At 37.0% G+C, this 23,303-nt stretch overlaps 1 protein-coding gene across 50 annotated transcripts in view; it reads right to left on the bottom strand.

Moving 5' to 3' along the window:
* CEP170 (centrosomal protein 170) overlaps nt 1-23,303 on the bottom strand; it is a 136,758-nt gene that overhangs the window by 74,696 nt on the left and 38,759 nt on the right. For all 50 annotated transcript variants that reach the window (XM_060396395.1, XM_060396399.1, XM_060396403.1 and 47 more), the window contains exons 3-4: nt 13,106-13,195; nt 4,845-4,923 (exon numbers count right to left, since the gene is read on the bottom strand). In XM_060396395.1, the coding sequence (XP_060252378.1) occupies nt 4,845-4,923; nt 13,106-13,195 (169 nt within the window). The remainder of the gene's footprint in view (nt 1-4,844; nt 4,924-13,105; nt 13,196-23,303) is intronic.

Raw genomic sequence — 23,303 nt, 5'->3', positions numbered from 1 at the left:
AGGGCCCTTAGGAATTACGATAAATCTACTCTGCCTGTACTCTGCCAATGAAATAATAAAGCCTGAGTGACTGGACATCTGTTCACAACACTGTTTTTACTAAATATTTTAAGCCCACTGTTTGAGACCTACTGCCTGGCACGTTACAGTCCATGAGGTTGCAAAGAGTGGGACACGACTGAAGAGACTTAGCATGCACGTACGCTCAGAAAAAAAGATTCTTTTCAAAGTATTTCTGCTCACTGACCATGCACCTTGTCACCCATGAGCTCTGATGGAGATGTACAAAATTAATGCCTGCTAACAACAACAACATCCATTCTGCAACCCATGAATTGAGGAGACATTTTGACTTTAAAGACTTATTATTTAAAAAAAAAAAAAAACGTTTTATTTATTTGGCTGTGCCAGGACTTCGTTGCAGCATGTGGGATCTATTTCCCTGACCAAAGATTGAGTCTGCACCCCCAATATTGGGAGTGTGAAGGCCTAGCCACTGGACCACCAGGGAAGTACCTCAAGTCTTATTACTGAACAAATACATTTCATAAGATTACAGCTGCCACAGTGATTCTTCAGCTGGATCTGGGAAGTTATTTGAAAACCTTCTGGAAAAGATTCACCACTCTAGTTGCCATTAGAACATTCAAGATTTACGGAAAGGTCAACTATCAATAGTAACAGGAGTTTGGAAAAAGTTGATTCCAAACCTCATGAATGACATTGAGGGGTTCAAGACTTCAGTGCGGGAAGTAACTGCTGAGATAGTAGAAATAGCAAGAGAACTAGAATTAAAAGCGGAGCCTGAAGATGTGGTTAAACTGCTGCAATCTCATGATAAAACTATAATGAATAAGAAGTTTCTTACAAATGAGCAAAGAAAGCAGTTTCTTGAAATGGAATCTACTCCTGGTAAAGATGCTGTGAAGACTGTTGGCATGACAACAAAGGATCTAGAGCATTGCATAAACTTAGCTGATAAAGCAGCAGTAAGGTTTGAGAGACTGACTCTAGTACTGAAAGAAGTTCTGCTTTGGATAAGATGCAATCAAAGAGCACTGTGTGTTACAGAGAAATCACTCATGAAAGGAAGAGTCAATTGATGTGGCAAACTTCACTGTTGTGTTATTTTAAGAAACAGCCACAGCCACGCCAACTTCCAGCAACCACCTCCCTGGTCAGTCAGCAGCCATCAACACTGAGGCAAGATCCTGCATCTTTAATAAGATTATGACTCATAGAATGCTCAGATGATAGCTAGCAGTTTTTAGTAATAAAGCATTTTTTTGATCAAGGTATATACAAATTTTTTTAGACATAATGCTATCACACACCTAATAGACTACAATGTCATTTAAACATTAACTTTCGTATGCACTGGGAAACCAAAAAATTTGTGTGGCTGGCTTCTTACAATGCTACAGTGGTCCGGAACTGAATGCACAATATCTGTAAGGTATGTTTGTACTGGGCGGGGGCGGGGGGCAGGGGTATGGATTTTATAGCACTAAATGCCTATATTAGAAAAGAAAGGTCTCAAATGATCTCAGCTTTCACTGGAAGAAGTTAATAATGACAGTAGAAGTCAAACAGAAAACATTAACAATTGAAAAATTCAATTAAACCAAATTCAATTATATCAAATTTTAATGGATCTGGGGGGAAGATTCTTCCCATTTTCTCCACAGTATCTGCTCTACCTACAGAATATGCTGTCAGTTAATGGCGACTCCATTTTTCTAATTGTTTACATCAACTGTACAATTTTGGATTCATCCCTGACTCTTTTCTCTCTCTTAGTCCATATCCAGTCTAATCAGGAATATTACTGGCTCCATCTACAAGACATGTACAGATCCTATCATTTCTCACTACCTCTGCTATCACCCTGGTCCAAACCTCCATTATTTCTCACCTGGAGCTATTGCAACTACCATAACAACCTTCTAACTGGTCTCCCTCTTACCACTCCTGCCCACTCCCATCCTTAAGTCTTTGAACAAGAGTAACCAGAGGATTCTTTTAAACACGTAAGTCATTATCACCTCACTCCTCTGATCAAACCCCCTAAATCACTCCCTGTTTCACTTAAAAGCCAAAATTCTTACAGTGGCCTATTAAAGGTGATACATTCTGGTTCCCCATATGCTCTGACCTTTCACTGGCTCCAGCCACACTGACTTTTTTTCAAGGCTGTTCCTCAAATATGGCAAACAGGTTTTTGGTTTAAATCTTGCATTTAACTCTCTATCTGCCTGAAGAGCAATTTCTCCAGATATATCCATAAGGTCAGCATCTTCACCTTCTCCCTATCTTTGCTCCAATGTTGGCTTCTCAGTGAAGACTTCAGGAACAGCCTTTTTAAAGTGCCTTTCTCATGCACCACCACTAGCTCTCTGTATCCCATTCACATTTTTTCTCGTTAGAATTTATCACCCTCTATCGTTCTTTTTGTGTGTGCTGTCAGCTACCTCCAACCCCATTAAAGTGTAAGCTCTAGGAGGACAGAGACTGTGGTCTGTTTTATTAGTACTGTATCCCTAGACTGGGGCTCTCTGGTGGCTCAGTGGTAAAGAACTCACCTATAATGCAGGAGACGTGGGTTCGATACTTGGGTCGGGAAAAACCCTTGGAGAGGGAATGGCTACTCATTCCAGTATTCTTGTCCAGGAAATCCTATGGAAGGAGCCTGGCAGAAGGAGCCTGGCAGGCTACAGTCCATGGGGTTACAAAAGAGTTGAATACAACTTCATGACTAAACAACAATAAAACATCCCCATACTGTGGGGACTGTGTCTGGCACATGGGAGACATTCAATAAATAATTATAAAATAAATAAACTTAGGCTTACTTATCTGCTACATAGCTAGCCACCTGGAGATACAGTACCTGTTTCTAAAGTGTAGCATTTCACTATACTTTCTGAGTTTACAGTCATTTCTTAAACTTGGATATTTCACTACTTGCTTTTCCAAATCACTTAATTACTCTGATTAGGGGAAAAAAATACTTTTGGCAGATAAATTGTATTCCAGTTTCAACTCATGGTAAATGTTCTTTCCAGTCTTAATTCACAGTAAATGTTCTTTCTGTTGCTGTGGCATATTAATTAAACAATTTTCAACTACAAGGTATAACAATCTGCAGACTAGTTAACTATTAAACTTAATTTTACTATGAATAAGGCACAATAATGGCTTCAGTCTGGTATATGGAATACGCAAAAATTTGTTTTAAAAATTTCATCCTATATAATACAATTTCTGCCACTGTAACAGCACAGTGCTCATTCATAGATTGTGCTCCAAAATCATGAGCAATATGAGATGTTATTTTTAAATAATGAAATCAACTGAGTTTAACCTGAGGGACTGGATAGTCTGGCTTAACACTGATTTACAACAATGAAAAAGTCCTTTGGAACAAAACATTTGTCCCAGAAATTTTTGACAGACATACTGTGAGCAAGTATATAAGGAAATATTAGCTCACTATTAAGAAACGATTATACAATCTATAAAAGCATGAGTAGCTTCTCAATAGTTTCTTAATTTAAAATTCAAAGTAAACTTTATAGAGTTTTATTGAAACCCATTTCCTACTGTTTTCTCATGTTTTCAAACAGCTAATGTCAAATGAATGAAGGAGCTATTTAAATTCAAAATATATTTGTATTTATTTTTGGATGAAACTTATGTTGGTGGAAAACAAACCATCAATCAAGGCTTTAATGTTAATTCCTAATCATTGTGCTCAATATATATGTATACATTTTTAAGGATTTAAAACATACAACTCAAAAGTATTAATGATTAATGCTGGTTTGGCTACACAAGTATAAAGATTATATATGATATGCTACAGAATTATTTTTTTCATAAATTTTAAGTTAAATTTAAAAAACTAATTATGCTCTAGGAACAATTTTAAAGTGTTAGTACATTTAAGTATCAACTCTCCTTAGCTGAAACATTTTCTCTGCTAGAGTGATAAAAGTCCATCCAGTTGCCAGTACATTTGATATAGTCCTTAATATCAATGTGCAGATTAAAAAAAATTCAGTATAATATGTAATATCTGTATTTTAATTAAATAAATCAAATTCTTTAATTAATTCTAAATTAATTAAATTACTTTTACAAAGCTTTCCACCCTGTATTAATATAATTGATTTTATTCTTGTTCATCCAGTTAGGTCCCTTCTCTTCACTAGTGATTCTTTACTGGGAGAAGACCATCATGTCCTTATTCAGTTCTTAGAATCCTATTTTCAAACAAAAGAATTTTACATATATGCTAAATGCATACTGTACTTAATCACGGAGCATAGGTCTCAAAAGACATAGGATATGGAAAAATTTGAATTAAACAGGCAACAGAGATGGAATGTATAAAATGGAGTAAAAATGGAGACAGAAGGAAAGACAGCATTAATTTCTTTCCATGCCTCCTGGAGGTTGACCTGGCCATTATCATGTAACCAGGAAAAATAAATCCCTAGACTTGGCTATTATTACACACTCTGTCTTCTACCCAGTTACATTCTTTCATACCCAAAGTGCATATGTAATGGCACTGCAGGAATATTTCTGCTGAAAGTATAATACAGAGTGAGGAGGAAAAAAAAAGAGTCCATCAACTTTTCCAGCATTGTTTTTAGGAACAGGCATAATAAGCAGAAAGAAAATGTATTACTTTTAAACATGTATTTTAATTTGGAAGGGCAAAGAGACTTCCAGCATGCTTATATTATGAATTCTTATGTCTGAAGAAATGTTTAATTTATACCAGAATAAAGATTTTTGAATAAATTTAATAAATGCACAAAATCATATAAGGATATCATATCCAAATCTCAACTTATCTTCAAGTTTCAAGGTGATGTAAGTCTGTTCTGGAATTCTAACATCATTCACAAAAGTCTACAAGAGAAAAAAAAGATGTTAATATTTGAAGAATTATTGTATTTTAGACAAGCAAATATTCAAACCTTATACTGTATAGATCGAAAGGTGGCTAATAGAGCTTGTGTACCATCATAAAATGCATCTTGTAATAAATGATTTCATACTAAGCCCTTTATTACTATTACAAGTAACACACAAAGAACCAACTTGCAGTTCCTCTAAGTCTACTATGCTGCCAAGGCAAATTCAGGCATCTAAAAATGGTGCCAAGAAAAGATCCTACTTGAAGTTAGAAATTGTAAAGGGTCAAATATTTAGCTCTAGATATAATATCAGGGTCCACTGGACTCAATTTTAACTTTTCTGGACAGTTTTAATTATTGGTAAAGGGTTGAGGTTCTTCCTAGAAGTCTTTTAAAGAAGAAAAAGAAAATTTACTTAAAAAACTGAGTAAAACTCATTCTATTTTACAATTGCCATATGAGTCCTTTGGATGCTTTTAAGAACTTAAGATACATAACAAGACCCTTACATGAATCTAAGATACATTATAGAAGCATTATTTTTCCTGTATCTCAAAATACTGTTTCATCAACATCATCATCCCATAATTATTTCATTTTACCAATTATTTCTTACTGTGGAAATGACCAAAATAGTAACAGAAGAATAGAATTACCTAGAACACATACTAGGTATACTATTAAATTTTCTAGCAGGTGAAAAGAGGTGAAATTAATTTTCATAAAATATTTTAGTTAACATACACATCCAAAATAGTACATTTTAACAAATAATGAATATAAAAATTAAGAAGGAATTTTACATTCTTTCTTTTGTACCTGGTTTTTTAGACTAGTCACATTTCAAGTGCTCAATAGCCACACATGGATAGTGGGGTGAATATCAAACAGAGCTAGATGGATGATGCAATCATGAAATATTGTACAACCTTTCGGTTTCTTACTACATTATCCAAAATATTGCATCATTTTCCCAGGAAGATGTAAAAGACATCTGAAGACAGCACCTCTGCCCTTTTACAAAAAGCTATTAAACAGCAAAATTGAGAATTCAGCATTTTTTATTTAACATCCATAAAGGCAAAGAAGAAAATTTTAAACTGTCAAAAATCTTATAAATAATGCATTTTGATAATTCAAGAGCAAGAAAAAGCAGAAATAACAGTAAACTAGAACTAGCGAAAGATGTACTTGAAATCTGAGTCAGCATCTATAAAATGGATATATATCCCACAGAATGCATGACAACTGACGCATTCCTGGCTCTCAAAGAACAATACTCATTCTGTGTGTTACATATCTTTCAAAACCAGGAAAATATGGAATAAAAATTGTAGTTTGTCAGGTGGCACTAGGGGTAAAGAACTCACCTGCCAACGCAGGAGACAAAAGACATGTGGGTTTGATCCCTGAGTCGAGAAGATCCCCTGGAGAAGGAAATGGCAACCCACTCCAGTATTCTTGCCTGGAGAATCCCATGGACAGAGGAGCCTGACGGGTTACAGTCCATGGGCCACAAGAGTTGGACACGACTGAAGCGACTTACAACGCACACACACGTCTCATTTTTTAATAAAAGTTCTAGTTGTTCTCTCATCTTTTAATTCTTACTTGTGTAAACTATTTGTAAAAAGACTCAAAGGGTCCACTGGACACAAGATGGTAAATGGTGATGATTATTTTTCCTGACAAACTAGAAGTTAGTTAAAGACCTAGAATCCACCTGATTTATAAAACACAGAACAATGTTATACTTAACTGCCTGGAATGCGGACATCGTATAAGTGCCCAATGCTTTCCTTTGATAAGCTGAAACTAAAACTTACTCTTTCTGTTTGAATCTTATTTTTCCTGTTCTTTATTTTATTGGATTTGAGATGGCCATCATACCTTGCTTGTGAAGGTTCCCTCCATAATGAATAAGTTTAGAATGTTAGAAAGTAAAATACATAAAGGGGTTGTGTTATTATGATCATATTCTCAAATTCCTTTCCATAGCTGGCACTTTGTAGTATGTCACAGAATACCAGTTTCTAAGTCTACCAAAAACAAACAAACAAAAATAGAAGCTGCAATCTTATTCCTGATATAAGGAGACAGCAGAATACTGCTAAACTCAAGATCACATATTAGTATGACTTATGAATAATCCTAGACAGTAAGCTTCTAACATGTTTCACGGAAAGGAGGAAAATTTAATTCAAAGAAAATTCAAAGGTTCAGGCATTTATAAACTCTAATTTCAGGCTCATTTCCAATATGCACATTTTAGAGTGTCTTAAGAATTATATTTTGAGTTTACCAACATATTCTATATTAATTACAAAAGAGAAAAGCTGAGGAGCATGATGAAGGAGAAAAGAATAAAAGAAAATATTAATTAACAGATGTCTGATATGCAGAAGATACACAGTATAAGAGAAATGCCTCAGCTCTAAACCAATTTTATTTAAAACCATCTCATCCTAAAATACCATATTTACTTAAAAGACCTAAGATGACCTATAAGATCTGCTCAAAGCTCACTGCTTAACTCTCTTAAATATTAAACCCTTATTGTTTTTGACAAATGTACTAGGAACTTTCCGAGATTAAAAAACATAATTTTAACATGCTAGCATTTATGACAGAAATATTCCCTAAGGTCTAAAAACAGGCTGAGGAAATATGAGCCAGACACAAAGTTTCATCTCACAAAATGTAATTGAGAACACCTGGGGAGCAAAAAGTCTTCTGATGGTTTAAAATTATAAAAGGGGAGAAAAATTTCAAAGAGCAAAAGGAAAAAAAATCATTTATATAAATCAACTATGAAGCATTTTAACAAATTAGATATGGAAAGAAAAACAGGTTTTTTTTCTTATGCCAACATCATTTGATCATACCTCTACCTGGTAGGCAGGACAGGTGAGGACAACGAGGCACACAGCATGAAGTAACAATCAAGATTTGAGTTCAGAAGTAGAACTACTGGGATTCAAAATCAGGTCTCTGAACTACAAATCCCACATTCACTGCACATCAAGAAAGCTTGGGTGATCAAGCCAAGTCAGCTCCCCAAACTCTGCCATCCAAACCACTACCCTTAGAGAAGCCAACTGATCCAGATAAACATCTGTTTAATTTAAATGTGAATATATTACATAACTGACAGTATGAAATCATATAATGACCAGGTACTGCAGTAATGCTCTGGGAAATCTGAAGGAAGTGGCCAGCAGCACAACACCTCAATCATGTTGCCAGCGAGTAAGGTGTCCTCTTCCTCCCTAACTACTTTCCTACTTGCTCATTCTGTGCTATACTGGTCTGATGCTGCAGCATATACAGGGTGAAAGAGGACACAGCAAGGGCTGGGACACAGGGAGCTGAGGCAGAATGGGATGGGAGTGGTATGGCAAAAGCCAATGGTGGCTATCAGAGGTGCAGGTGCTCCAGAGCACTGAGGAAGCAGCAAGAACTGGAGGCAAACAAGGGCTCTCACAGAAAAGAGAAGCCTCAAGGAGCTTGCAGGGAAACAGCTCACTATCAAATTGCCAACATCCACTGGATCATGGAAAAAGCAAGAGAGTTCCAGAAAAACATCTATTTCTGCTTTATTGACTATGCCAAAGCCTTTGACTGTGTGGATCACAATAAACTGTGGAAAATTCTGAAAGAGATGGGAACACCAGACCACCTGACCTGCCTCTTGAGAAATCTGTATGCAGGCCAGGAAGCAACAGTTAGAACTGGACATGGAACAACAGACTGGTTCCAAATAGGGAAAGGGGTATGTCAAGGCTGTATATTGTCACCCTGCTGATTTAACTTCTATGCAGAGTACATCATGAGAAACGCTGGGCTGGAAGAAACACAAGCTGGAATCAAGATTGCCAGGAGAAATATCAATAACCTCAGATATGCAGATGGTGATATGCACTTTCCCTTATGGCAGAAAGTGAAGAGGAACTAAAAAGCCTCTTGATGAAAGTAAAAGAGGAGAGTGAAAAAGTTGGCTTAAGGCTCAACATTCAGAAAACGAAGATCATGGCATCTGGTCCCATCACTTCATGGGAAATAGATGGAGAAACAGTGGAGACAGTGTCAGACTTTATTTTGGGGGGGCTCCAAAATCACTGCAGATGGTGACTGTAGCCATGAAATTAAAAGACACTTACTCCTTGGAAGAAAAGTTATGACCAACTTAGATAGCACATTCAAAAGCAGAGACATTACTTTGCCGACTAAGGTCCCTCTAGTCAAGGCTATGGTTTTTCCTGTGGTCGTGTATGGATGTGAGAGTTGGACTGTGAAGAAGGCAGAGCGCCAAAGAATTGATGCTTTTGAACTGTGGTGTTGGAGAAGACTCTTGAGTCCCTTGGACAGCAAGGAGGTCCAACCAGTCCATTCTGAAGGAGATCAACCCTGGGATTTCTTTGGAAGGAATGATGCTAAAGCTGAAACTCCAGTACTTTGGCCACCTCATGCGAGGAGTTGACTCACTGGAAAAGACTCTGATGCTGGGAGGGATTGTGGGCAAGAGGAGAAGGGGACGACAGAGGATGAGATGGCTGGATGGCATCACTGACTCGATGGACGTGAGCCTGAGTGAACTCCGGGAGTTGGTGATGGACAGGGAGGCCTGGCATGCTGTGATTCATGGGGTCGCAAAGAGTCGGACATGACTGAGTGAGTGACTGAACTGAACTGAACTGAACATAAGCTACAGAAGCAGTTCCAGCTTCCTCAAGTGGAACAGCCTCATTTCTGGTAGTAATAACATTAAGTGTGGACCTAGGTAACTTGGAAGTGTATTTTAGGGTCGGGTGAAAGGAAGTAGAAGTGAAAGTAGTCACAGGTAGTTATTTATGAATTAAGTTGATAGTGCTTTAAAAAAAATTTAACTACATATGTATTCACTAACAAGTAGGTAGCCTACAGGATGCCAAACTTGTTTTAACTGCTTTTCTTATCATAACAACAGTAACTAACACTTGTGTATGTGTGTGTGTGTGTGCTCAGTCATGTCCAACTCTTTGTGACCCCATGGACTGGAGCCTACCAGGCTCCTCTGTCCATGGGATTCTGCAGGCAAGAATACTGGAGTGGGTTGCTGTTTTCTCCTCCAGAGGATCGTCCTAACTCAGGGATAGAATTTGCCGTCTCCTGCATTGGCAGGCAGATTCTTTACCACTGAATCACTGGGGAACTCCAGTAACTAACACTTACTGAATGCTTATTACATACTGTTCTAGGTGTTTAAAACTATTAACTTATTCACAGCAAACTGAGAGGAGTACCACTTTACTACTTCTATTTTTTAAAAATTGAGGAACAGAAAAATTAAGCGACGTGTCCAGCATCACACCACTAGTGAGAATTCAAGCTGGGCTCATACCACTACACTGCGCCTTCTCTGAAATTACTACTTTTAACCTGATGCTCACATTTCCAGAATTCTATGAATGTTAAGTTACCTAGGTCCATACTTAACGTTATTACTACCATAAATGAAGCTGTTCTGCTTAGGAAGCTGGAACTGTTTCTGTAGCTTATGTTAGTGGGCTGTTTCCCTGCAAGCTCCTTGAGGCTTCTCTTTTCTATGAGAGCCCTTGTTTGCCTCTAGTTCTTCCTGCTTCCTCCGTGCTCTGGAGCACCTGCACCTCTGATAGCCAAGTTTCTATGAATCAAATGCAGCATGACAGCTGGTAGCTCACAGACTTTGGCTACCTGAGTCCATTCTGGCATATTTCCTAGGCTATTCATCAGGGTAACAGTGCACTTATTATTTGTGTAATGTCTTAAAGTTCTCTAACAGACACATGCTCACATATATCGTCACACTTAATCTTCACAACACTACTATAAAGCAAGAACTATGGTGTCACTATCCTAAAAATGAAGGCAGGTAACTAAATTTTGTGTTGAGTCTTCACATTCATAAACTTCAACTCATTCAGTTCCTTTGCCCAGAAGTGTCTGACTCTTTGTGACCTCATGAACCACAACTCACTGCATTGGTACAACTCTGAATATATATGAGGAAATGGAATTTCAGAGGGTTTAAGTAATTTGTTCAATGTTATAATGCTCATAAGTTACAGATTGAGATTCAAATCTAGGTCCTGATTTCAAGTTCAAAATGAAGATGTAACTCTCTATGAGTTACTGTATTTCAGAAAATTACTGAATACAATCAAATTACAAGAAAGGTCAGCCTTGGTAAACTTAGAAGTTAATATTTCACCTGATTTTTTATAACCTACATCAATAATTTTTATATTTGGTCACAATGTTTTAAAAGACTAAAACACGAATGTAATTCTCACTTACTATTTTCCAAGATATATTGTAAAGACACCTAAGGTGAGTGCTGTGGTCAAGATGAAATTTTCTAGTTTTAAAAGCAGAATATAACATTTTAAAAACATTCCACATATGGAAGTGGATTAAACATTTCTCTATAAAGTCTTTCATATAGAAAATTCATTCAATTCCATTCAAAAAGATTTACTGGGTTCAGGCACTGTACAGAGCCTTGTGCGAGGCACTGTGGTGTGTTTACCGAAGCAAAAGGCCCATGAACTGTTCAGAAGAACACAAAGTCTAGCACGGTGGCAGATATTCACAAGTAGATTATTAAACCTTGCATAAGCAAGGCTGATAAAGCACCTAAGACAGAGATTAAAACAGAAGTCTGCAGCTGTGGACAAGGAAGAGAATAACTGTAAACAGCACCTCAGAATCCAAATTGCGTACTTACATGCCCTGTGTTAGAACAATTTCTACCTCATCTGCCTATTTCCTCTGTCTTAATCATTCAACATGTTAACTACATCAACGACTTAATATTCTTCAATACCTTTTTTTGCTGCCTTCAGGAGGATGTGGAATGTATGGTAAAAACCACCACAATATTGTAAAGTAATCTGCCTCCAATTAAAATTTAAAAAGAAAGAAAGAAAGAAAGAAAATACGACATATGACAAGGCACATGCAAGAATGACTAGGCTGCAGAAAATCTAACAAATTATTTGCAGAAGGAGACAGCATCGTAGGAAAACTACTATTTTGGAGGCATGGTAAGGAAAACGTGATGGACCATAAATCTGGAAAAGTGGGTGACGCCGAATATGAGGTGTTTCAGTTCAAACATGAGGAATTAACACTTAATTATTTATGTGTCATAGGAAACAAAGAAAGGTGTGAATAAAACTAAGAGAAAAATATGCTTCCAAAAATGTATCTCAATGAATAAACATAAAAGTCCTTCAGGAGCAGGCCAATTCAGAAAAGAAAAAAAAGTACCATATTTGCCAAATTTCTGCATATTTTTCCACATAATGTTTAATGGTATATTTTGAAAAGCAGTACCAATTAGAAGAAGTATAGACACATTTAATTCTGTGAAATTCTTTCAAAGAATTTCAAAGCACAGATCTCAACAAAATTATATTTTTGTTACTAAAGCCATGAGAAAACTGAGAAGAAATAAGATAAATTATTCAACATCTCAGCATTCTCTTACTCTGTAGCTACTTACATTCTGCCAATGTGGAAAAATCAATTGAAGAATTAGGGGAAAAAATTCACTGTAATAACACAAAAATGTTCAATGTAGGAGTGCAAAGAAGCAGCAACAGACACTAGAGTCTAGACAACACACCACACTTGTTAAGGTGAACGAATGTGTTTCACTTCTTTTTACTCTAACATAGAAGATTCTTCAACGACCTAACACTGAACCATATTTGCATCTTTCTTCTTTCGCCTAAAGTTAACCCACAACACGCATGACGATTATGTCTCTCAAAGACTGCTTTTCTGAATTCTTACTATCATGACTTACCACTCTTTTCTCACACATAAATTCAAGTTATTCAGTAAAGACAAGCCTTCCTCTTACTTCCTTCAAGAAGCCTTTTTTTTTTTTTTAACCATTAGATAATAACAACCAACAACCATCTGAATTCCTTTAAGTATTAACCACCAAGAGGGTTTCTTGGGAACACAAGTCACATTCATATTCTAGCATAAGGTCCTCAAAGTGCTATGTACCTAGTAAGCACTTAAAAGCAGGTGCATACTGAAGAAGAGGAAATAAAACACAAACAGGATTTTGTGTTTTTATCTGACTTCTTACATTATTAAACAAAAATTCAAATAAGACAAAAAGCAAACTCTTAACTTACCCCATTTAGACTGCCCAAATCTTTCACCAAATGTTCATCAGTAGAGGCATCATAATTGATTACAGCATGTTGCTTATCCACACTACGAGACTGAAAGAAAAAATTTTAAGTTAAAAAAAGAAACGCAAGAAAATGCCAGAATAAATAACCAAAACAATGATTTTTGGCTAAATACTTTAATAAGATTGTAAATATAGGAAAATACCAAAGTAAAACTAGATTAAATGAGATTTAAACTGTTACTATCCAATAGAAATTTGGCATCACTTTTCAAAGAGGAAAGCTGCCACAATTTTAAGACATTCTTTTCTACCAAACTCACACGTTCTACTTTTGAGAATTTAAATCAGCTGACTGTGTTGAATGTATCAAATGACCATACTTTTTAAAAAATAATATGAAACTCTTAAATGGAAATCATGTACAACTTCATAAGTTATGTACCTCACTGCAAGAAAAACCACCATACAGGATTTTCATCTTTCATGTGATATGTTCCTGAATATAAAAGTATCCTCCCTTAGAATATGGGTTCTAAACTCATGGGAGGGTTCTAAGAAAGAGAAAGTTAAAAAAAATGAAAGGAATTAGAATGGCAAACAGATTTATGAAAATTGCTCTTGAGTCTCTTTTAAAGTACACACACACACTCTTTCTCTTAGAGCTTAGTGAGTTATCTATAGATGAAAGTAACTCAGAGATGAACTATAAGCCTTTGGAAATTTGCACCCAAAGGAAATAACAGTACACCCACATGAAGAAATAATCTGAGAACCACTGAATATGAACTCAACAACCATTTACTACTGGGTTATTATGTTATCCTTGGAATATTGAAAGCAAAGGAACCATCCAAAATGGGGAGGAGGTATCATTTTCAGTTTTCAGTCCAGCATGTACAAGTCACTGACATAACGGACATAGGTTTGAGTGGGCTCCGGGAGTTGTGATGGACAGGGAAGCCTGGCATGCTGCAGTCCATGGGGTTGCAAAGAGTCAGACACAACTGAGCAACTGAACTGATGCACACAGTTTGGAAGTCATTAAGTCTAACTGCTTATATCAATTCTGATCTCTAATCCTAGTGGTTTAAAGCAGCAGTCCCCAACTTTTCTGGCACCAGGAACTGGTTTTGAGAAAGATAGTTTTTCCATGACCAGAGGGAGAGTGTGGTTTCAGGACGATTCAAGGGCACTCATTTCTTGTGTTAATGTTAATCTGTATTTGCAGCCACTCCCCACTGGAGCTAGAGCTAGCATCACTGCCTGGGTTCCACCTCAGATCATCAGGCATTAGATTCTCAAAAGGAGAACACACTCTATTACAGATCCCTCACACGCACAGTTCATAGTAGGGTTTCAGCTCCTATAAGAATCTAATGCCGCCACTGATTTGACAGGAGGTGGAGCTCAGGTAGTAACACCAGCGACAGGAAGCATCTGTAAATACGGATAAAGGTTCGCTGGCCTGCCACTCACCTCCTCCAATGTGGCCAGGTTCCTAGAAGGCCATGGACTGGTAGCAGTCTGTGGTCTGGGAGTTGAGGACCCCTGGTTTAAAGTACAGATTCTGGAGTCAAAAAGAACTGGTTGCCAACTGCCTATTGTGGAACCCTGGTAAAATTACTCATCTTCGTATTAATCATTCTATCAAAAAGTTCACCTAGCTCATATTTTTTTGTGTGTGTGATGACTAAACACATGGGAGACATTTGTAAAGGTAATACTGCCCTGCTTGAAAAGTCCTCAATCCTCTTACTGGCTAAGTTAAAAGACACCAAATCTTTAATACAGTACACAGGGTCTGCCAAGATCTGGTGTCTTCTAATGCCTAAGGCTTTCTCTCTCTAAATGCTTGTGTTCACATCCTATATACAAACTACAAGGAACTATTAAAAACAGATACCGAATGCCACTCTATCTTCAATGCCACACACTCAACCACATTCTAACTTTCCAGAAACCACTTATTCATCTTTTAAGATAATTCAGCTCAAGCCATCTCCTCTAAGAAGTCTTTCCAGATTCCTCATCCCCACATTTTCTCACAGGCAGAAGTGACCAATCTCTTTTTTGTGTACCCCACACCAACTCCCATCACTGTCTTGTGTTATACTTACTTATTTACATACACATCTCCTTCTACTAGAGCTACACCCTAAGGACAGAGGAACCCCATCTGTACACACAATGATACCTCAGCACTCAGCATGTGTGCTAAGTCGGCTTCAGTCATGTCCAACTATGTGCAGCCCCAAGGATTGTAGCCTTCCAGGCTCCTCTGTCTATGGGATTCTTCAGGCAAGAATACTAGAGTAGGTTGCCATTCTCTTCTCCAAGGGATCTTTCTGACTCAGGGATTGAACCCAGGTCACCTGATTCCTTACTGTCTGAACCACCAGGGAAACACCAGCATGCAGCGTAGGGCCTACCTAGAATATGTTTTAAAAGGTTTGATGGAAAGAAAATCCACGCTATTTGGCCAATCTCATTTCATAAATGATGGAGGTAGAGACGTTTTCTTACATATAAAATTTATGAAGTATAGAAGTTACAGGTGCTTCCCTGGTGGCTCAGAGACCTTGGTTCGATCCCTGGGTCAGAAAGATCCCCTGGAGAAGGAAATAGCAATCCACTCCAGTATTCTTGCCTGGAGAATCCCATGGACAGAGGAGCCTGGTGGGCTACAGTCCATGGGATCGCAAAGAGTCAGACATGACTGAGTGACTTCACTTCAACTTCACAGAAGTTACAAAGTTCAGGCCAAATTTTAAGAAGCCGACAAACAAGATGGCTTGAAACAACACAACACACCAAAACAAAACAATTCTGGCTCTCAGATAATTATAAAACTAGAAAATTTTGGAAAATAAGAGTATCAAGATGAAGCAATAATACTTTTCTTAAAAAGAAATACTTCCTTTCATGCAATAAACAAATAAGAAAAAGCCTGCCATTGAATAAAGTCAAAACATAAAAAACAATTTCAGGCCAGGCACAACAAAAAAGCATCAGAGACTCACACTGACTAATCTGTAACTAAAAACCAACATATGAAATGGTACAAATGACTACTCGATATATGTCATACATGCTTTGGGTACGAAACAGCTATTGATCCACATTATTATTTTTCTCACTAAAATCTAAGACAGCAAAAGAGACAGAGAAATACATGGAAAACATGCTAAGAAAAAACTAAAAAGAGAAAAGACTGACACTGTATGTCACCATCACTTAAAAAATTTAAAACATATTGTAGTTGAAAGGTTCTTTAAACATCCAGTTGCATTTTTTAAATCACAGTAATAGTGATTTATCCTTTGCTATCCTTTGCTCCAAAGAATAGATGAAAATTAGTAAACTATGAGCTTCAAAATATATTTCATCATTAATACATCATATAAAATTATTAAATAGTGAATCAAATATAATTTTATTATATTTACTATTATGCATTGGAAAAAAATGTTTAATTAATATGATGATGATTCTCCAAACAGAGAAAACTTCATGCATTTGGGGCAATTAAAAAATTTTATGAAGATAAAAATCAGAATTTTGAAAACTCTTTTCAAAAGGCAACTCATTTGCATACAGAGGAATCTAATACATTACAATAAAACCCAGTCACTAAATCTTTCTAAATCTTAATTTTATCATTTGCAAAGTGCAGGTAATTACATCTTTCAAAAATTGTTGAGGAACAACTGAAACAACATAAATGAATAATGATAACAAGAGAAAGTGTTATTCAACGGCATAGTGCTTTTAACAGTAATACTGTCTGTCACTCAAAGCAAAGCAAATATAATCTTTATCCTTAATCATACTTTATACCTTGCATTCATGGCTCTTTAAGATTTGTTTTACATAACATGTCTTAGGGAACATAGTATAATCATCCTTCAAGACAAGCACAGCAAATTAATTTGTTAAAGGCTTCCAAGATTAAGTGGTAGAAACAGAATTGTTCATTTCAAAATCACCTACTCATTAACATCCAAGCACACTTTCTTCTTAAGGACCACATGTTTTATACTACCTTTTTTGGAGTGAGATGAACCCCCCTCAAAAAAAAACCCAACCAAACGTTTTTTTGGTCATAATTAACAACAACAACAACAACAAAATTAACTGTAACCAAACAGATCATATAACCTCATGGGATCATTTGGTCCCTTTTTGCAGTAGGTTTTAAGCTACGTTGTCATCAAAGTATTGTTGCGAGTAAATCTAATTACAGGTAAGAAACTGTTGCAACTATCTAGCAGAGATTCTAAAACCTAGCAACTAACCAGTTATTTCCTGTAGGTTAAAAATGAAGGGTTTTTAAACCATAGATGCTAATTAGGCTAACAAAATCTGAAAAGATCTTTTACTCATTAAAAAGCAATCAAATAGTACTACTTTTATTTCTAATAATTTCAATTATCAAACCAACTGATCTAACCAATGCAGAAACATTTATGTAATATCTTAAGATGAAAACATAACTTCATAAACTCAAGAGCTCTCATTTTCCAATACAAATATAGCTCATATTTATATACTTGCAAGTATTCACTTTTCAAAAGTATAAGCCATATATGAGCTTAGTTCACTTTTCAGAAATAATATAAAAAAAGTTTTAAATAATCCATTTATTTTACTAATATACTATGAAAGATTAAATCACTTAAAAACTAAACACAATTTGTAAAAATACTTGTTCTTAGTTTCATACGCAAGATGTGTCTCTCTGTACTAAGAAGTTCCATTAATTTATAGCACTGATTCTGATTACCAGATAAGCATTATGCTGATCAACTCATGGGCTTTTTTCAGAGAATACACTGTGTCTAGCCCAGTGCTAAAAAGAGTATGCTCCCATTAGATAAATGGCATAAGTATGTATCTTTAGAGGTGGAGTCTGAGGAATAGGTAAAAACTGGGTTTTTTCTCACTTGATCACTGAGTTTTCTCATCAACTTTATAGTTTTAAAATAAAGCATACATTTACAAAATAGCCATGAGTAGAAGAGGTGTCCACATTAGACACGTTGCTGCTGCTGCTGCTGCTAAGTTGCTTCAGTCGTATCCGACTCTGTGCGACCCTAGAGATGGCAGCCCACCAGGCTCCCCTGTCCCTGGGATTCTTCAGGCAAGAACACTGGAGTGGGTTGCCATTTCCTTCTCCAATGCATGAAAATGAAAAGTGAAAGTGAAGTTGCTCAGTCATGTCCAAGTCTTAGCAACCCCATGGACTGAAGCCTACCAGACTCCTCCATCCATGGGATTTTCCAGGCAAGAGTACTGGAGTGGGGTGCCATTGCCTTCTCCATTAGACACGGTGATGAACTTTAAATACATCTGTTGATTTTTGACTTCTTACACTGGTAAAATTGCTTTCAGCTCTTTAAAAATTATTGATTTTGTTTTAAATTTGTTATAGAGGCATTGTTTCAATTATAATACCTGAATCAAAGATATTTTAAAATTTTGTTGCCACTTATTTATTTACTGTGGTAAAATATATGTAACGTATCATCTATCATTTTAAACTTTTTAAGAGTATGATTCAGTGGCATTAATTAAATTTACAATGTTGTGCAAACATCACTGTTGCACGATACTGGATTCTAAAACCTCTTCGTCACCCCAAACAGAACTCTGTTACTGTAAAGCAGTAACTCCCAAGTCTCCTTCCCCCAGCCACTGGTAATCACCAATCTACTCTGCATCTCTGTGAATTTGCCTGTTTTAGATATTTCATGTCCAGAATATATACTTATAGATGTGCATTTTTTTCCTTTTATTTTGGCTACACTGGGTCTTTGTTGCTGTACTCAGGCCTTCTCTAGTTGCGGAAAGCGGGGCTACTCTCTAGCCCTGGGGCATAGGGTTCTCTTGGCGGTGGCTCCTCTTGTGAACACAGGCTATAGGGAACATGGGCTTCAGTAGTTCTGGTGCATGTGCTCAACAGTTGTGGGTGAGGACTCCAGGGCACAGACTCAGTCACTGTAGCACATGGGCTTAGCTGCCCCATGGCATGTGGAATCATCCTGGATTAGGGATCAAACTCCTGTTTCAGGCATCACAAGGTGGGCTCTTAACCACTGACCACCACAGAGAAGCCCCTTGATTTGCTTTTTTAAATGACAAATGATGTTAAGCATCTTTCACATGCTTATCAGCCATATTTATATCTTCTTTGGAGAAATGTGTCTTTTGTCCACTTTTTTAAAGGGGGTTATTTGTGTATCTGCTGTGGAGTTGTAGGAGTTCTTTACATATGTCGGATATTAAATTCTTATAAGATATACAAGGTTTTATAAATATTTTCTCCCATTCTATGAGTTGTCCTTTCATTCTCTTGATAGTATCCTTAGATGCACAAGGTTTTCATCTTCATGAAGTCCAATTTATCTACTTTCTGCTTTCTCTGTTTGTACTACTGGTATCACGAATCTACTGCCAAATCCAAGGTCAGAAAGATTTATCCCTATGATTTATTCTAAAGGTTTTATGGCTTTAGCTTTTATATTCAGGTCATTGATCCATTTTGAGTTAATTTTTATGTATGTTGTGAAGTAGGGGACCAAACTCACTGTTTTTTTTTTTTAATGTGGAAGTACAGTTGTCCCAGTTTTATCTGCTGGAAAGACCATTCTTTACTGAAAGGACTCGGCTCCCTTCTCAAACACCCAGTGTCCTCGGGCTGCCACAACAAAGCACCATAAATCAGTCGGTAGAATCAGTTAAAAATAATACAAGTTTCTTCTCTCAAAGTTCTAGACTCCGGAAGTCCAAATTCAAGGAGTTGCTAGGACTCTGTTTACTCTAAAACTTTTAGGGAAAAATCTTCCCTTGTCTCTTCCAGTTTCTCATAACCCATGTTTCCTGAGCTCTGGCAGCGTATCTCCAATCTCTGCTTCTATTTTTACATGGCTGTCTTCTCTCTGGGTCTGTCTTTTCCTCATCTGATGACATCAGTTATACTGGCTTAGAATCCGCCCTATAACTCCATCTTGAAAGACCCTATTTCCAAATAGGGTCACATTCGTAAGTATGGGGTATTAAGACTTTTATACATCTTTTGGGGGAACACAATTCAAAACATAACAGCCATAGGTATATGGGCTTATTTCTGAACTCTCCATTCTGTTCCATTTGTCTGTATGTCTACCCTTATTCCGGTATTGCTAGCTTTATAATAAATTTGAAACTTGAGAAGCGTGAGTCATTCAACTTTATTCTTCTTTTTGAAGGTTGCTTTGCCATTTTTAAATTTTGCCAACTTTGCCAAACTATTTAGAAACAAATACTCTTTAATCAATCTTTTTTATGGGTTCCATTTTCCTGATTCTTTACAGGCCTAGTAATTTTTTACTGGTTACCAGACACTGGGAATTTTACCTTTTTGGATGATGGATATTTCTATATTCCTATAAATATTCTTGAACTTTGCTCTGAGACACAGCTAAATTACTTCTTTTAAAAAGTGACCCTTTTGTTTTTAATATTTTTATTTTTTTATTTATTTTTTTTAGTTTTTTATTTTTAAATTTTAAAATCTTTAATTCTTACATGCGTTCCCAAACATGAACCCCCCTCCCACCTCCCTCCCCATAACATCTCTCTGGGTCATCCCCATGCACCAGCCCCAAGCATGCTGCATCCTGCGTCAGACATAGACTGGCGATTCAATTCTTACATGATAGTATACATGTTAGAATGTCATTCTCCCAAATCATCCCACCCTCTCCCTCTCCCTCTGAGTCTAAAAGTCCGTTATACACATCTGTGTCTCTTTCCCTGTCTTGCATACAGGGTCGTCATTGCCATCTTCCTAAATTCCATATATATGTGTTAGTATACTGTATTGGTGTTTTTCTTTCTGGCTTACTTCACTCTGTATAATCGGCTCCAGTTTCATCCATCTCATCAGAACTGATTCAAATGAATTCTTTTTTAACGGCTGAGTAATACTCCATTGTGTATATGTACCACAGCTTTCTTATCCATTCATCTGCTGATGGACATCTAGGTTGTTTCCATGTCCTGGCTATTATAAACAGTGCTGCGATGAACATTGGGGTACATGTGTCTCTTTCAATTCTGGTTTCCTCGGTGTGTATGCCCAGAAGTGGGATTGCTGGGTCATAAGGCAGCTCTATTTGCAATTTTTAAGGAATCTCCACACTTTTCTCCATACTGGCTGTACTAGTTTGCATTCCCACCAACAGTGTAGGAGGGTTCCCTTTTCTCCACACCCTCTCCAGCATTTATTGCTTGCAGATTTTTGGATCGCAGCCATTCTGACTGGTGTGAAGTGGTACCTCATTGTGGTTTTGATTTGCATTTCTCTAATAATGAGTGATGTTGAGCATCTTTTCATGTGTTTGTTAGCCATCCGTATGTCTTCTTTGGAGAAATGTCTATTTAGTTCTTTGGCCCATTTTTTGATTGGGTCGTTTATTTTTCTGGAATTGAGCTGCATAAGTTGCTTGTATATTTTTGAGATTAGTTGTTTTTAATATTTTTAGATAAGAGTAGAACTCAGACTAACATTAATTATTTCCCCAATACAGAGGGGTAGAGACCAATGCCCTGTGAATTATGAGGATCTCCAATCTGGCTGTTAGAAATAGGAATCATTTCTAACCCTGTTAGTGCCAACTACTGTTAACTCTAAACTTTTTGAGTTTTGTTTCCCCTGCCCTTGGGGAGTTTCTTCACACATGTGTGCTGATCAGTACTCAATCACATGTGTGTGCGTTTAGTCGCTCAGTCCTGTCTGATTTGTGACCCTTTGGACTGCAGTCTACCAGGCTCCTCTATCCATGGAATTTCTCAGGCAAGAATACTGGAGTGGGTTGCCATTTCTTCCTCCAGGGGATCTTCCTGACCCAGGGAATGAACCTATGTCTCCTGTGTCTCCTGTACTGCAGGCGGATTCTTCACCCAGTGAGCCATCAGAGAAGTCCCACTCAATCACACACTCAAGGGTAATTCTCTGCAGAGTTCTTTCTCTGTGTGGCTCTTTCCTCTCTGATACTGGATCGTGCCTTGGTCTCCTTGGACTCTCAGTTTCCTCCCTCCACCTGACTAATTGTCAGATAACCTACATTTGTTACATGTAAACCAAGACACAGACACCTCACCAGTCATGTCTTTTAATCTTATCTCCATGTAAGTGTAAGAAGAGATTTATCCTGTACGTTCCTAAACAGCGATTCCCATATTTCTTAAGATATTGCTATGCTGGTTCAAGACAAATGCCACATAGAAACAACCTCTTCCACTCTCTAAAGAATGAGTTCTACCCAATTTGAACCTTAAGTATGTTTCAGTTACAAGTGGCCTATATCCAAACAGAATCATTACTGCCTTCTTCTTAGTTGCTAGTCTCACCACTCCATCGCACTGAGAAGCCCAGAAAATCTTTGTACTGTTCTATTTCTCTCACTAAATTTGTTTAATTAAGGTATCATTAAACATGTGATTCATATAGCTCTATAGTGCCTTTACTTTTACTGTCTCAAAACTATAAAATAAATTCTTAAAGTAAAAATGTATACATAAAAATGTATATAAATATATGCAAATCTGACTTTTCTGGGGATAATGAAGGTTTTCTCAGTCTCAGCACTACTGATATTTTTGAGCAAATAATTTTTTGTTGTGTGTGTTCAGTGGTAACAGAGGAGGTATGAAGAAGTACTTCATATACTGTAGGATGTTTAGCAAACCCCCTTGACCTTTGCCTACTGAATGTCAGCAGCGATCACTTCCAATCCTCCACCATGGATGACAATCAAAATGTCTCCAAATATTGCGAATATCTTTTGGAAAAGTTAGGAGAGGCAGGATCATCCCAATTGAGAACCACTGGGTTAACACAATAAACATCTCTATTCTAAGCACTTGTTTACAGTTTTTAATCCATAAAAGCAGGGAGAGCAATTGGATAAGACTTTATTCTAGACTGTCAGGATCTATTAAATTAACAAAGTTCTCAAAAACTTGGGGATCATTTTCGCTAATTACTTTGCTCAAAAATATCTTAAAAATGTGTTTGAAAAGTAACTGCTTTAAAATGGGGCTCCCCAAGTGTCACAGTGGTAAAGAATCTGTCTGACAATGCAGGAGACCTAAGAGACATGTTTTTGATTCCTGCGTCGGGAAGATCCCTTGGAAAAGGAAATGGCAACCCA

The sequence above is a fragment of the Ovis aries genome, chromosome 12 (assembly GCF_016772045.2).
Source record: "Ovis aries strain OAR_USU_Benz2616 breed Rambouillet chromosome 12, ARS-UI_Ramb_v3.0, whole genome shotgun sequence".
NCBI lineage: Eukaryota > Metazoa > Chordata > Mammalia > Artiodactyla > Bovidae > Ovis > Ovis aries.
This window is presented reverse-complemented; position numbering and strand designations above follow the sequence as displayed.